Source organism: Terrapene carolina, unplaced genomic scaffold (genome assembly GCF_002925995.2).
Source record: "Terrapene carolina triunguis isolate 2854851 unplaced genomic scaffold, T_m_triunguis-2.0 Scaffold35472, whole genome shotgun sequence".
Taxonomy (NCBI): Eukaryota; Metazoa; Chordata; order Testudines; family Emydidae; genus Terrapene; species Terrapene triunguis.
Window position 1 is genome coordinate 2,191 of NW_020699823.1, and position 13,292 is coordinate 15,482.

The 13,292-nt window shown below is 50.1% G+C and overlaps 1 protein-coding gene across 4 annotated transcripts in view; it reads left to right on the plus strand.

Annotated features, from left to right (window-relative positions):
* The window catches only part of LOC113405399 (butyrophilin subfamily 1 member A1-like), a 13,282-nt gene extending 367 nt beyond the window's left edge, over nucleotides 1-12,915 (plus strand). The window contains exons 1-6 of one of the 4 annotated variants that reach the window (XM_026646590.1): nucleotides 462-520; nucleotides 1,777-1,875; nucleotides 2,409-2,536; nucleotides 7,530-7,645; nucleotides 10,018-10,077; nucleotides 11,289-12,915. In XM_026646590.1, the coding sequence (XP_026502375.1) occupies nucleotides 7,621-7,645; nucleotides 10,018-10,077; nucleotides 11,289-11,965 (762 nt within the window). In that variant the 5' untranslated portion in view covers nucleotides 462-520; nucleotides 1,777-1,875; nucleotides 2,409-2,536; nucleotides 7,530-7,620 and the 3' untranslated portion in view covers nucleotides 11,966-12,915. Of the gene's footprint in view, nucleotides 1-461; nucleotides 521-1,232; nucleotides 1,271-1,776; nucleotides 1,876-2,408; nucleotides 2,537-7,529; nucleotides 7,646-10,017; nucleotides 10,078-11,288 lie in introns of those variants that run through there. The other 3 variants (XM_029914353.1, XM_026646588.1, XM_026646591.1) reach the window with 3 other exon arrangements.
* The last annotated feature ends 377 nt before the right edge of the window (nucleotides 12,916-13,292 follow it).

The following is a 13,292-nucleotide window of genomic DNA, read 5'->3' on the forward strand; positions in this document are numbered from 1 at the left end:
CTGGGGGAGGGGCAGATGTGGGGGGATTGGTGGAGGGATTGGTGGAGGGGCAGATGGGGGGCTGGGGGAGGGGCAGCTGTGGGGGGGTTGTGGAGGGGCAGCTGTGGGGGTATTGGGGGGGGGGTGTGACTCTCCCAGGGGGCTCCTGGCTCTCAGCAAACAGCAGAAGTCGGTGCCAGGAAGGGGAAGCGCCCGGTGGGTGCTGCAGACGGGGGCTGTCGCCGAGCTCAGGAAAGCCGGATTTACCCTGGGCAGGGTCATTTATTTCACAAAGGGGTTCCTAAACTATTGGACCCTTTTAAAAGTGCTGTCGTAGAAGTAGTCAAACGGCTGAGTTTGCCGGCAGCAAAGGGATCAGGAGGGGAGAGGGGGTGTGGGAAGCACCAGGAGACTCTGAAACCATTCTGTGAAGAGGATCAAAGTTCTGTCTGTCTGGTTTGCCGTCTGTCTCCGGCTCACAGAACTCACCCGTGGTTCCCATAGAGGAGGCTGCCCAGAAGTGTACGAGGTGGGGCGCGGTGTAAGTCTGGATTTTAAATACGGTGTCATTTCACCTGCCACAGCGGTAACTGCATCATTCAGCCTTCGTTATACGGGAGAGGCGATAAAAGTAAATGATCTGGCAGTGTGGTGAGCAAGACAAAAAATGAAGAAGTGGGGGTTTTTTTTACCCACGAAAGCTGATGCCCAAATAAATCTGTTCGTCCTTAAGGTGCCACCGGACTCCTTGTTGTTTTTGTGGATACAGACTAACATGGCTACCCCCTGATACTTATCTGAGGAGCTGAATCCTTTTCAAAACCAGCTCTCGCTGGTGAAATACGGGCACTGGTTACAGCACAGAAGCTGTTAAAGGATCAGTGAGGTTTACGTCACGAGAGCTGCGAGCCACACGATGTGGGAGCGTTGCCTTCAGACTGGAGAAGGGGGAGTTACAAGGGTGTTATTTACACAGTACATGAAAAGATGGGAGTTGCCCTCCACTCGGTGAGGCAATTCCCATCTTTTCATGTACTGTGTGTATACACCTGCTCCTGTATTTTCCACTCCATGCATCCGATGACGTGGGTTCTAGCCCACAAAATCTTATGCCCAAATACATTTGTTAGTCTCTAGGGTGCCACAAGGACTCCTCGTTGTTTTTGCTGATACAGACTAATACGACTACCCCTCTGAAACGCTGTTATTGTTACTGATTTGTATCACAGTATTTATTATTATTTCCATCTCAGCAGCCACTTCAGACCCCAGATGATCTCTGACCTCAAAAGTGAGGGACAGATATCACAGGTGATGGCCTAATGGAGGGGGGGGAGGAGAAAGCAGTGATTTTTCCAAAGTCACCCAGCAGGTCAGGGGAAGAGCCAGGCCTAGAACCCAGGTCTGTTCTCAGCCTGGGGCACTGGCCACTAGGCCATGCCGCTACCCCAGCAGTGATGAAGCGTGGGAGGAAAAGACTCCTTGATAAAGGTCCCAGGCACAAATACCACTAGGCTGCAACAAAACTAGCCTCTGGTCGGTGCTGACCTGTGTCAGTCTGAGCTGTTTTCTTGTGCACAGTGGCCAAGGATCAGCAAAAGTGGTTCTGTTCGTCCCACCGTGCAGCCTTTTGAGACCTCCCAGAATCCACTGCTTCCAGGAGCTTTACGTAGGAATAGGAACTCTAGGGCATTGGACAGCGCCAGGGCAAACCCCACCCAGGCTTAACACAAATCAGCACATCTACTACACACCCCTCTCAACATGAAACCTCCCAAAGCATCTCTGTTCCTACAGGAAAAAAATTCAGGCCCATCTGAAGACTCTGAGGGAAGAGAGGAAAAAAAGCTCCTGGGATTTAAAGTGACTGCAGAGGGGACAAGTCAGGAGTGTCTGGTAGGTACCTGTTATTGACCCATGGAGATTTGTTTGTAGGCAGATTCCTCGGTGGCCTTGGTGAATGTCGGCTGGTGTGTGTTTCTCCATCATCATAGATTTTCGGTGTTAGATTCACGGGCAGAATCTAAGCTTTCATTTCAGGGAATGAGTTCATTTCTAGCCCTTGTGGCTTTCACTGTATTTGTGTCATTTCTTGCATGGTTGGATCATTTGATTCTGTTTTTCCCCCCTCTGGCATCTCTGTCAGTGTAATGCTGAGTCCAGCGGCTCTGGATCTCCCTTCCCAGAGGCCACTGGTAACACAACATCCTAACCACGTCCGACATGGAAACATCCCTTGTCAGGGCTATTGGGGCTAAAAGGCAAAGGTGGGAGAGGATCCTCTCCCAAGAACCACAGGGTAGAGTTGAGTGTCAAAAATCTCAGGGTTTGCAAAGAAGTTCTCCCTCCTACACACGCTGTAACTCCCTGAAAAAAAAACCCTGGCTGCCGTCATGTTCCCGACCAGCTCTTTTCCTATTGTTTTACAGAAACAGATAGAAAAGGAGGGACAGAAAATGGTCTGAATTTCAGTTCTTGGAGGAATAAGAGTGACCCCTGCTGGAAGAGCTGGACAAGGAGATTGGGGATATTTTTGTTCCGTATCTTCACAAACTCCGTGAGTTGATCAGTGAGATAGAAGGAAGTATCTGCGGGGAGCAGGGGCCGTTATAGCAGGGACATAGGAGAGACGAGAGAGAACATGAGGGGAAATCAAATCAGCATCTTAGTTGTCTGTACACGTATGCAAGAAGTATGGGGAATAAGCAGAACTAGAAATGCTGGTAAATAAACACAACTATGACATAGTTGGCCTCACAGAGACCTGGTGGGATAATACACGTGACTGGAATATTGGCATAGAAGGGTACAGCTTGCTCAGGAAGGACAGGCTGGGAAAAGAGGAAGGAGGTTTTTCCTTATATATCAAAGACGTATACGCTTGGACTGAGGTTGAGATGGAAAGAGGAGACAGACCTGTGAAAGTTTCTGGCTAAAGATAAAAGGGGTAAAAACCAAGGGTGATGTCATGGTACGGGTTTACTATAGACCACCAAACCAGGAAGAAGAGATGGATGAGGCTTTTTTTAAACAACTAACAAAATCATCCAAAGCCCAGGACTTGGTGGTGATGAGGGACTTCAGCTACCCAGACACCTGTTGGGAAAAAACCACAAGAGGGCACAGATTATCCGATAAGTTCTTGGAATGCATTGGCAAAAAAAAAATTATTTCAGAAGGTGGAGACAGCTACCAGGGGCGAGACTGTTCTAGATTTCATTTTGACCAATAGGGAGGAGCTGGTTGAGAATTTGAAAGTGGAAGGCAGCTCGGGCGGAAGTGATCATGAAATGGTGGAGTTCATGGTTCTAAAGAATGGTAGGAGGGAAAAAAGAACAATAAAGACAATGGATTTCAAGAAGGCAGACTTTAGAAAACTCTGCAAGTTGGTAGGGAACATCCTATTGGAAGCAAGTCTAAGGGGAAAAACAATTCAAGAGAGTTGGCAGTTTTTCAAAGAGGCATTATTAAGGGCACAAGAGCAAACGATTGCACTGAGTAGGAAAGATAGGAAGTATGTCAAGAGACCACCGTGGCTTAACCAGGAGATCTGCAAAGGTCAAACTCAAAAAAAAAAAAAGAGTCCTACAAAAAGTGGAAATAGGTCAAATTAGAAAGGATGACTATAAACTTAACACAAGTATGTAGGGACAAAATTAGAAAGGCCAAGGTGCAAAACAAGATTAAACTAGCTAGAGACATAAAGGGTAACAAGAAAACATTCTGCAAATACATTAGAAACAAGAGGAAGACCAAGGACAAGATAGGCCCATTACTCAATGAGAGAGAAAAAACAATAACAGAAAATGTGGAAATGGCAGAAGTGCGACATGACTTTTTTTTTCTCCAGTTTTTACCAAAAAGATTAGTAGCAATTGAATGACTAAAATAGGGAAAGAACAAATTAAAAATGACTTAGACAAGTTAGATGTCTTCAAGTCACCAGGGCCCAATGAAATACATCCTACAATACTCAATGAGCTGACTGAGGAGGTATCTGAACCAAAGTCATGGAAGACGGGAGAGATTCCAGAGGACTGGAAAAGGGCAAATCTAGTGCTGATCTGTAAGGGAACTAAGGACAACCCAGGGAATTGCAGAGCAGTCAGCTTAATGTCTTTATCTGACTCCATTTTGAGGCCTAAGATTCCCCGAGTGGCGAAATACAAGTATCCATAAGGGGGAAAACATGTCTTCTCTCTTCCTGGGCTTCTTAATGCAGGCCTCTCAGTGACCATTGCTCACATTCCCTACCCCGTGTGGCGGGGTGGGTGTTCTCGTCCAGTGCGGGGTGAGTTCACCCTGTCCCTCAAGCCGTCCTTTACCTCGAGGTGCGGAGGTCTAAGGATTAAAATCAACAGGGTAACCCTGGTATGCAGGGGAGTGAGGCCTAGCGGCCAGAGTCAATGGGATTGACTCTGATTCACGGGGAAGCCCGGCCAGAGTCAATGAAGTTGCCCTCAGTCACAGGGCACTAAGGCCTACTGGCGAGAGTCAATGCATCCCCACTTGGGGGAGGGGTGGCGGATAGGCTAGGGGGACTGGGCCCACCCTGCTCCTCCGGGGCCTGGCCCAGGGCCCTAACAGTGACGGGGTTTTCTGCCACTGAGTCAGCGAGGCTCCCACCGAAACACTTCCTACTGGACAATAACTAGCGCCCCCTCCACCCCCCGGGCCACTTCCTACCATATCTCCTGGAGCTGTAGCTGAGGTGTTGTCAGGGTCTCAGGGCTTTTCGGCGTGTGTGTTTCCTGGTGACTTTGATCCCTCTCGGACCTCCACAGGCACTTGGGCATCAGTCTGGGTCTCCGTCTTTCACGGTCAGGAGTTTCAGCTGCCCTTGGGCTGAAGCGAGCAATGAGCATCCTTCCTCCTCTGTGGCCAGCCCGGACTGAGTTGGGCTTTTCCCTTTTATCCTAGTGCTGCATCTGGACTATGCCCAGCCCACAGTGAGGGGTTAACCCTTCCCCGTCGAGTGCGGGGTGAGTTCACCCTGTCACACCAACCTAATAGCTTTCTTTGACAGGGTAACAAGCCTTGTGGATGAAGGGATACGGTAGATGTGGTATATCTTGACTTTAGTAAGGCTTTTGATACTGTCTTGCATGACCTTCTCCTAAACAAACTAGTGAAATACAACCTAGATGGAGCTACTATAAGGTGGGTGCATAACTGATTGGAAAATCATTCCCAGAAAGTAGTTATCAGTGGTTCACAGTCATGCTGGAAGGGCATAATGAGTGGGGTCCCGTAGGGATCAGTTCTGGGTCCGGTTCTGTTCAATATCTTCATCAATGATTTAGATAATGGCATAGAGAGTACACTTATAAACTTTGCGGACGATACCAAGCTGGGAGGGGTTGCAAGTGCTTTGGAGGATAGAATTAAAATTCAAAATGATCTGGACAAACTGGAGAAATGGTCTGAAGTAAACAGGATGAAATTCAATAAAGACAAATGCAAAGTACTCCACTTAGGAAGGAACAATGAGTTACACACATACAAAATGGGAAATGACTGCCTAGGAAGGAGTACTGCGGAAAGGGATCTGGGGGTCACAGTGGATCACAAGCTAAATATGAGTCAACAGTGTTACACTGTTGCAAAAAATAGCAAATATCATTCTGGGATGTATTAGCAGGAGTGTTGTGAGCAAGACACGAGAAGTAATTCTTCCGCTCTATTCCGTGCTTATTAGGCCTCAATTGGAGTAGTATGTCCAGTTCTGGGCACCACATTTCAGGAAAATTGTGGACAAATTGGAGAGAGTCCAGAGAAAAACATAAAAAATGATGAAAGGTCTAGAAAACATGACCTATGAGGGAAGATTGAAAAAACTGGGTTTGTTTAGTCTGGAGAAGAGAAGACTGAGAAGGGACATGATCACAGTTTTCAAGGACATAAAAGGTTGTTACAAGGAGGAGGGAGAAGAATTGTTCTCCTTAACCTCTGAGAATAGGACAAGAAGCAATGGGCTTAAATTGCAGCAAGGGAGGTTTAGGTTGGACATTAGGAAAAACTTCCTAACTGTCAGGGTGGTTAAGCACTGGCATAAATTGCCTAGGGAGGTTGTGGAATCTCCATCATTGGGGATTTTTAAGAGCAGTATGGCAAACACCTGTCAGGAATGGTCTAGATAATACTTAGTCCTGCCTTGAGTGCAGGGGACTGGCCTAGATGACCTCTCGAGGTCCCTTCCAGTCCTACAATTCTATATTTGCAATATCCCTTCCTTGGAATATAAAATGTGTGTCAGGTAGTGCTGAAATTCTCTCTCTCTGCTCTAGGATGTTAGATCTACCCTGAGCAGATACATGGCTCTCCCTCACACCCCCTCACACTTCACAATGCTGGGGAAGAGCTTGGAGAGGATGTTAGCACCGCATCTCCCTGGGGCTCTACAGCCAAATATGTGGGGGAGGTCACATTATTGATACAAATCCTGAAGTTCTCACCCTTTTATGGAAGACTCTGGAATTATCCATTCAGTGGGAAAGATCGACCGAAAGTATTTCCTGGAGATATTACATCCCTGCGGTCTTTAGTGGGCAGATTTTTACAACACCTAACATGGGAACCTCCTGTCCCTGAGAGCCTGGAGGTGAAGGAGTGAATTGGCCATGGAATGAATTGGCCATGGAGGTCCTGCACCACTACAGGCTGGGGACCGAGTGGCTAGGCAGCAGTTCTGCAGAAAAGGGCCTGGGGGTTACAGTGGATGAGAAGCTGGCTATGAGTCGACAGTGTGCCCTAGTAGGGGCATTGCCAGCAGATCGAGGGAAGTGATTATTCCCCTCTATTCGGCACTGGTGAGGCCACATCTGGAGTAGTGTGTCCAGTTTTGGGCCCCACACTACAAGAAGGATGTGGACAAATTGGAGATAGTCCAGCGGAGGGCAATGAAAATGATTAGGGGGCTGGAGCACATGACTTATGCGGAGAGGCTGAGGGAACTGGGCTTGTTTACTCTGCAGAAGAGAAGAGTGAGGGGGGATTTGATAGCAGCCTTCAACTACCTGAAAGGAGGTTCCAAAGAGGATGGAGCTCGGCTGTTCTCAGTGGTACCAGATGACAGAACAAGGAGTAATGGTCTCAAGTTGCAGTGGGGGAGGTCTAGGTTGGATATTAGGAAACACTGTTTCACTAGGAGGGTGGTGAAGCACTGGAATGGGTTACCTAGGGAGGTGGTGGAATCTCCTTCCTTAGAGGTTTTTAAGGTCAGGCTTGACAAAGCCCTGGCTGGGATGATTTAGTTGGGGTTGGTCCTGCTTTGAGCAGGGGGTTGGACTAGATACCTCCTGAGGTCCCTTCCAACACTAATCATCTATGATATATTCTATGACTCATTTCCCCTTTTATCCCCAGCGCGGATCTCTCCAGACCAGAGTTGAAGAATATGAATCGGATCTCTGGGGGAAGGTTGCTCTGCTGTGAAGCTGAGAGGAGGAGAGGAATTCTAACTCCAGGCCCATTACAGCAGCGACTCACTGGCAAGAACTTATAATGAGTCACTAAATGAAATATAACCATGTGAAATTGTTCCTGTACAGGTGTGAGACGGGGAAGTTCCAGCAGCCAGTGGCGATTTCTCCTGAACTGGAAGTGAGACTCAGTGATTTCTCCCAGAAAACTAATGCTCTCATGGAGACTCTGAGGAAATTCAAAGGTACCTAGAAGGGATCTAGGAGGGGAAATTGGGATAAACCTGTGAGACAGTGGGAGGAGAATGGGTCTGGCCAGTTGGTTCATAGTTAGATGATGCATCTATTTAATTGTTGGGTGAGAATGCCACACGCTTGGGGACCAAGTATCAGTGGGTAGCCGTGTTAGTCTGTATCCACAAAAACAACCAGGAGTCCTGTGGTACCTTAAAGACTAACAGATTTATTTGGGCATAAGCTTGGGGACCAAAACACTCAGGTTTATGAATTCAAACCTTTATGTGTACCAAAAGCATGCCTTGCCATTACAATTACTATTAAAATAAGAAATGACAAAGAAGTACTGGCCAGTTACCATCTCCTGGGGCATAGGCGGATTTCTCCTACGACGCTCTGACTACGCCTTACAATGTCCGACATTATACACATCCAAATTATATATGTATTAGTTCTTTTCCAATCACCTTTGAGTGTTACGAATATTAAATATCTTATGTAACTCATATAAAACACGTACACCAACTTTTTAAGGCCAAGGGTTTTGCTGTCCAAGATAGTTGCATGTTGTTGTTCTCTTTTCTGATTGGTTGATTACCATTGATTATGCATAGGTCACTTTGACCCTTTTCTGTACCTGGGGGTTGTTCGACCTTGCTAACTGCTCCTGGGCAGGACATTTTGGGGGTCTGTTGTCTTTCAGCACATTGTGCGGTCGAAACATCTCTTTGTGCCACATAGCAGTTTATAAAAAGCAACAGAGGGTCCTGTGGCACCTTTTCTGTTAGTCTTAAAGGTGCCACAGGACCCTCCGTTGCTTTTTACAGATTCAGACTAACACGGCTACCCCGCTGTTACATAGCAATTTATGAGCACATCACTTAATAACAAGGTCACTTAAAACAACAATTCCTTATGTCAAGCAAACTCCTCACTGGGCCAAAGCCAAGCAAGTTGGCATAATCACACAGTCTCGGTCCGTCCAAACTTGAGCAGAAGAAATGACCCATATACCAATTCCCAATGCTTAATGTAATAAGTAATGGAAAGCAGAGAACGATGTAGCCGGGGCCCAGGGACCACGATGTCTCGCATCAATTCATGACTTACCGAAGATCACAACGTTCAGGCCCAAATTGAGCAAAATGGCCTAATTTTGGCCACTGGTGTTTCTTTCCCAACTTGAGAACTGCAGGCACATGCTCAAGAGCTGTTTAGCATCCACAGCTGCAGGTGAAGGCAGTGGGAGCTACAGGTGCCCAACCCCTCTGAGAACCAGACTGCAGGGGCCTAAAGGTTGGCACCCAAAATGAAAGGCCACGTGTTCAATCTGGATCCAGTCCATCGCTCTGATCCAGTCGTGTGTCGCAGGCGGGGTGGAAGAGGAAGGGGGTGGACCACGGTTAGAGGGAGGTGGGCAGCGACAAGCTGGGACTCTGGTACTCTGCACGCTGGCCAAGACACACGGGGGCCACGGTAATAGGGATGTAACTCTGGCTGGCTTCTTCTTAGCCCGTGCCAAGCTCTGCACCAGGCCCTGCAGCCACTGAAGAGCGGAGTCACAAATGGGCTCCCCTCTCTCCTGTAGCCGATACAGGCCCAGTGAGCCAACCTTCCCCCTGCCTCAGTTTCCCCCATGGATAAAATGATTCTATTCTTGTTCATATTTCTGCCTATGGTGGACGAGGGCCCCATTGTGCTGTTCTCTGTAGAGACGCTGAGTAAACAGACCCAACAGCTCACAATTAGAGCCAGGGATTTCGCAAGCTCTGAACATCCTGTTAGTGTCAAAGGGACCTAAGTGGGTAAAGTTCCTGTTATGATAAAAATCTTTGCGTCATCTGGGTCTAGCTTATGCCAAAAGGCAGCAAAGGAATGAAACAAACCAGCTGGAGTCTGAAGGGGCGGATGAGGGAAAAGTAACTCTCTCTCGCAGATTGTATGTCCTACGATGGTTGTGAGGCTTCATGGCTTTGATTGCATGGCTGGGAGATGCCTGAATGGTCCCTCAATGGTATTAGCCAGGATGGGCAGGGATGGTGTCCCTAACCTCTGTTTGCCAGGAGTGGGGAAATGAGCCACAGGGAATGATGAATCACTTGATGATTACCTGTTCTGTTCATTCCCTCTGGGGCACCTGGCATTGGTCACTGTCGGAAGACAGGATACTGGGCTAGATGGACCTTTGGTCTGACCCAGTACGGCCGTTCTTATGAGAGGGAAGAGAAGGTTTCAGATTAATTTATATTAAATACCTAAGTGTGTGTCTGTTTCTGTTTCTCTGTCATGATTAACACACAGCTCTATGAGTTCAGAGTGGGAATGCTGTTATAAATAGGAATGCCTGAAATCGCCTCTTGTTTCTCCTTTCCCCCTCCAGCCACTCTGCCGCCTAAACTGGAGACAAAAAGAGGGGAACCCCTAGGAGCACACAGACAGGGTGAGTTTGCCGGTGGAGATTGTCTTTCAACCATGAGAAATCTTCAGTGAAAACGTCTTCGCGGGAGGGTAGCTGAAGTTACCAACCAAACTAACGCCGACCATCGCACCCAGCCCAGCATAGAAACACAATGAGGGGATCCCCATGCTGAAGTCACACAGGCAGTCCTGACGCCAACCTGAACAGGAACGCTCTTCCCTGCCCAGCACCCGAGCAGAGCTCCATCACCGGCCCTCGCCTTTACCCCCATGGCTCGACTCCGACATCCGGCCTTTCCCCCGGGCAGGGCTGGGCGCTGCTGTTGGAGCTGCTCACGGCTCCATGGATTGGGGGGATGCTGTCCCTCGGGTGCTGCTCCCCTCCCTACTCTCGGGGCTGGGGGCTGCCCCACCCAATGCCCCCACCGGGTCCTCTCTGGTCTTGGGTGGCTTTTCCCCAATGCTGCACTTCCCTCTCGGCCCCCCGGCTAGGGAGTGGAGCTTCCCGCTGGGGTTTAAAGCTGGTACCTGCCCCCTCCTCACTCAAAGCTCCTGACACCTTCCTGCTGGGAAAGCGAGAAACGAGGAACTGCAGTGACCCCTCTGCTCAGCCTCAGGGCAGAGGCAGCTCCCTGGGACCCAGGATGGTCCCGGCCAGAACAAGGCTGCTGGGGACTGTGAGAAATGGTCCCAACCTCCTTCCCCCCCGCCTCCACCTGGGCTGTGCTTTGCCCAGGGGTGCCAAAACGGGGGGGTCCAAGGGGTCATGACCCTCCCCCCTTTGAAAGTGGATGGGCCTGGCTTTTCACCATGGGCCCGGCCACCTCCTCAGCCTGGAAGCTGCAGCCGGGTCATGATATGAGCCGCCCGGGCAGCTGTGGGGAACCGTGGGCACTCCACCTGCCTGGAGTGGGGGGGGCTTGAGAGCAGCCCTCCACGCAGGTCCCCTTCCCAGGGCAGGTGGAGACCCACGGCTCCCCACAGCCGCCCAAGCTTATCATGACCCGGCTGCAGCTTTTTAGCCAGGTCATGTTAGAGGGGCCTGGGCTCCCTGGCTCCGACTTCTGGATTGGCCGGGGGGCAGGGCCTTAGGAGGAAGAGGAGGGGCGGGGCCACAGATAGGGCAGGGCCACATAGGGGGTGGGGCCTCTTCCTCCCCACCACACTTTTAGGAAGACCCCGTTGCCTCTAGCTCTGCCCCTAATGCTCTGGTTCTCTCTCTTCTCCCCGCAGTGAATGTGACCCTGGATCCAGACACGGCTCACCCCGAACTTGTCCTCTCTGCGGATGGGAAAAGCGTGAGATGGGGACACACCCGGCAGGTTCTGCCCGACAACCCGGAGCGATTTGACTCTGAGCGCTGCGTGCTGGGCGGCGAGGGCTTCGCCTCGGGGCGACATTGCTGGGAGGTGGAGGTGAGGGTGCAGGAGGGGGGACACTGGGCGGTGGGGGTGGCCAGAGAGTCTGTGAGGAGGAAGGGATGGATCAACCTTAACCCTGAGGAGGGGATCTGGGCAGTGGAGCGGGGCTGGTGGGGTCAGTTCCGGGCTCTCACCTCCCCAGCCACCCGCCTGCCCCTGCGCCGGGTCCCCAGCAGGATCCGGGTTTCTCTGGACTGTGAACGGGGGCAGGTGACATTTTCTGACGCGGTTAGCGAGGCCCCAATCTTCACTTTCCCGCCGGGCTCCATCCCCGGCGAGAGAATCCGCCCCTGGCTCTGGGTGTGGAGATCCTGGCTCAGGCTGTGTCCCCCAGGGGACCCCAAAACCGGCCTGCCTAGCCTCCGGTGTCCTAGTCTTTATGACTGTGGAGGACTGCTGTCGTCCTACCGATTTTCTCCCTGTGGGCTCTGCGACCCCGCCGGCTCCCTGGAGTCGCTGGACTTTGAAGCCACGGAGAGCAGGGAGTGACGGAGGGAGAGCACACTGTTCTCTGTGGTCCAGGATGACTCTGACCATGGGCATCTCTATCTAGCTATCATCCCAGTCTCTGTGACCCTGGAGGACTCTCATCTCCCCAGCACCCCTGGCACTTTATCTCTGACGCCTGAAACCTCCTCCCCCCTTCCTCCCTGCAGCACCAGTATTTGGAGGGTTGGGGGCAGGGAGTGTTTTGTACAAATCTGTGTCATTATTGCTCACGGGGGTCTCCCAGCCAGCACCTCTCCCGCAGGGGCCGAAGTCACCTTCCCCTGTAACTCCCAGACAGCTGGCCACATTGTGAAATTGTCACACACACACACACACACGTGGGATGGGCAGGGGTGCAGATAGACCCCAAACCATTATATAATCTTTTAAAAAAATCATCATTTTCGGTCAGTCTCATGATTTTTTTTTTTTAAACTCCTGAGGTTGGCAGGGGCAGGGTGGGTTTAACCAGAGGGACAAGGAGAAGCGAGACGAAAATGGGAATTAAAATAAAACAAGAATGAAGGGAGAGACTGGGAGAAATGGTGACAAATTAGAAATGAAAAGCGTGAAAGGAAAATATGCCTGGGCAGGGGAACCGGCCAGGGAGCAGAAAGAGGGGAAGGGATCAAATCAGGGGAAAGAATGGAGAAGCCAATGATCTGCAGCGGGGAGGGGAGAACAGTGAGAGAGACCCGGGAAAATAAACAGGGAGGGGAAGTGAGGGCTAGAAAAATGCCGAGAAGAAAAGGGAACATGAGTGACACAGATTTATGAAACGTTCCTGCAAGTGAGACTCTCGCGCCGTAATTCCCTCTGTTAGTTCCTGCATGTTTGTGCTACTGTGGTGCCATGAAGAAAACTGTTCTCAGTAGCTGGGGAATCTCCTTTCCCATCCGCCTTTTACTCTCCAGCTGTCCAGTTACTTATTGTCAATAAAACATTACAAACAATTCTCCCCGTCTCTTCCCATTTCGTGTCCCAGCTGCGCTTGCTGGGGGCAGAGGCCTGGGCTTGGTTGCCTGACTTGGTTGGGTTCTTTGCCCCTCAGAGTTCAAGCAGCGTAGACATAATTTTTTTTTTAACTGGGATTTTCATTTCCTTCCCCCCCCCCGGCGTTCAAGCTGATGGGGTGAGCTCTCCTCTTCATGGCTGTGGGGGGAAGAATCAACAAAGTCTTTTGTCCACTGAGGCTTGTCTGGTGTCTATGGGCCACCTTTTGGTGGAGAGATGACCCCTTTTGTGTATGTCACACTTAATGACGCCTCCCTCCTGATGGTTTACAGTGGCAGAGCAAATATTTGTATAGTTACCGAGCAAACATTTA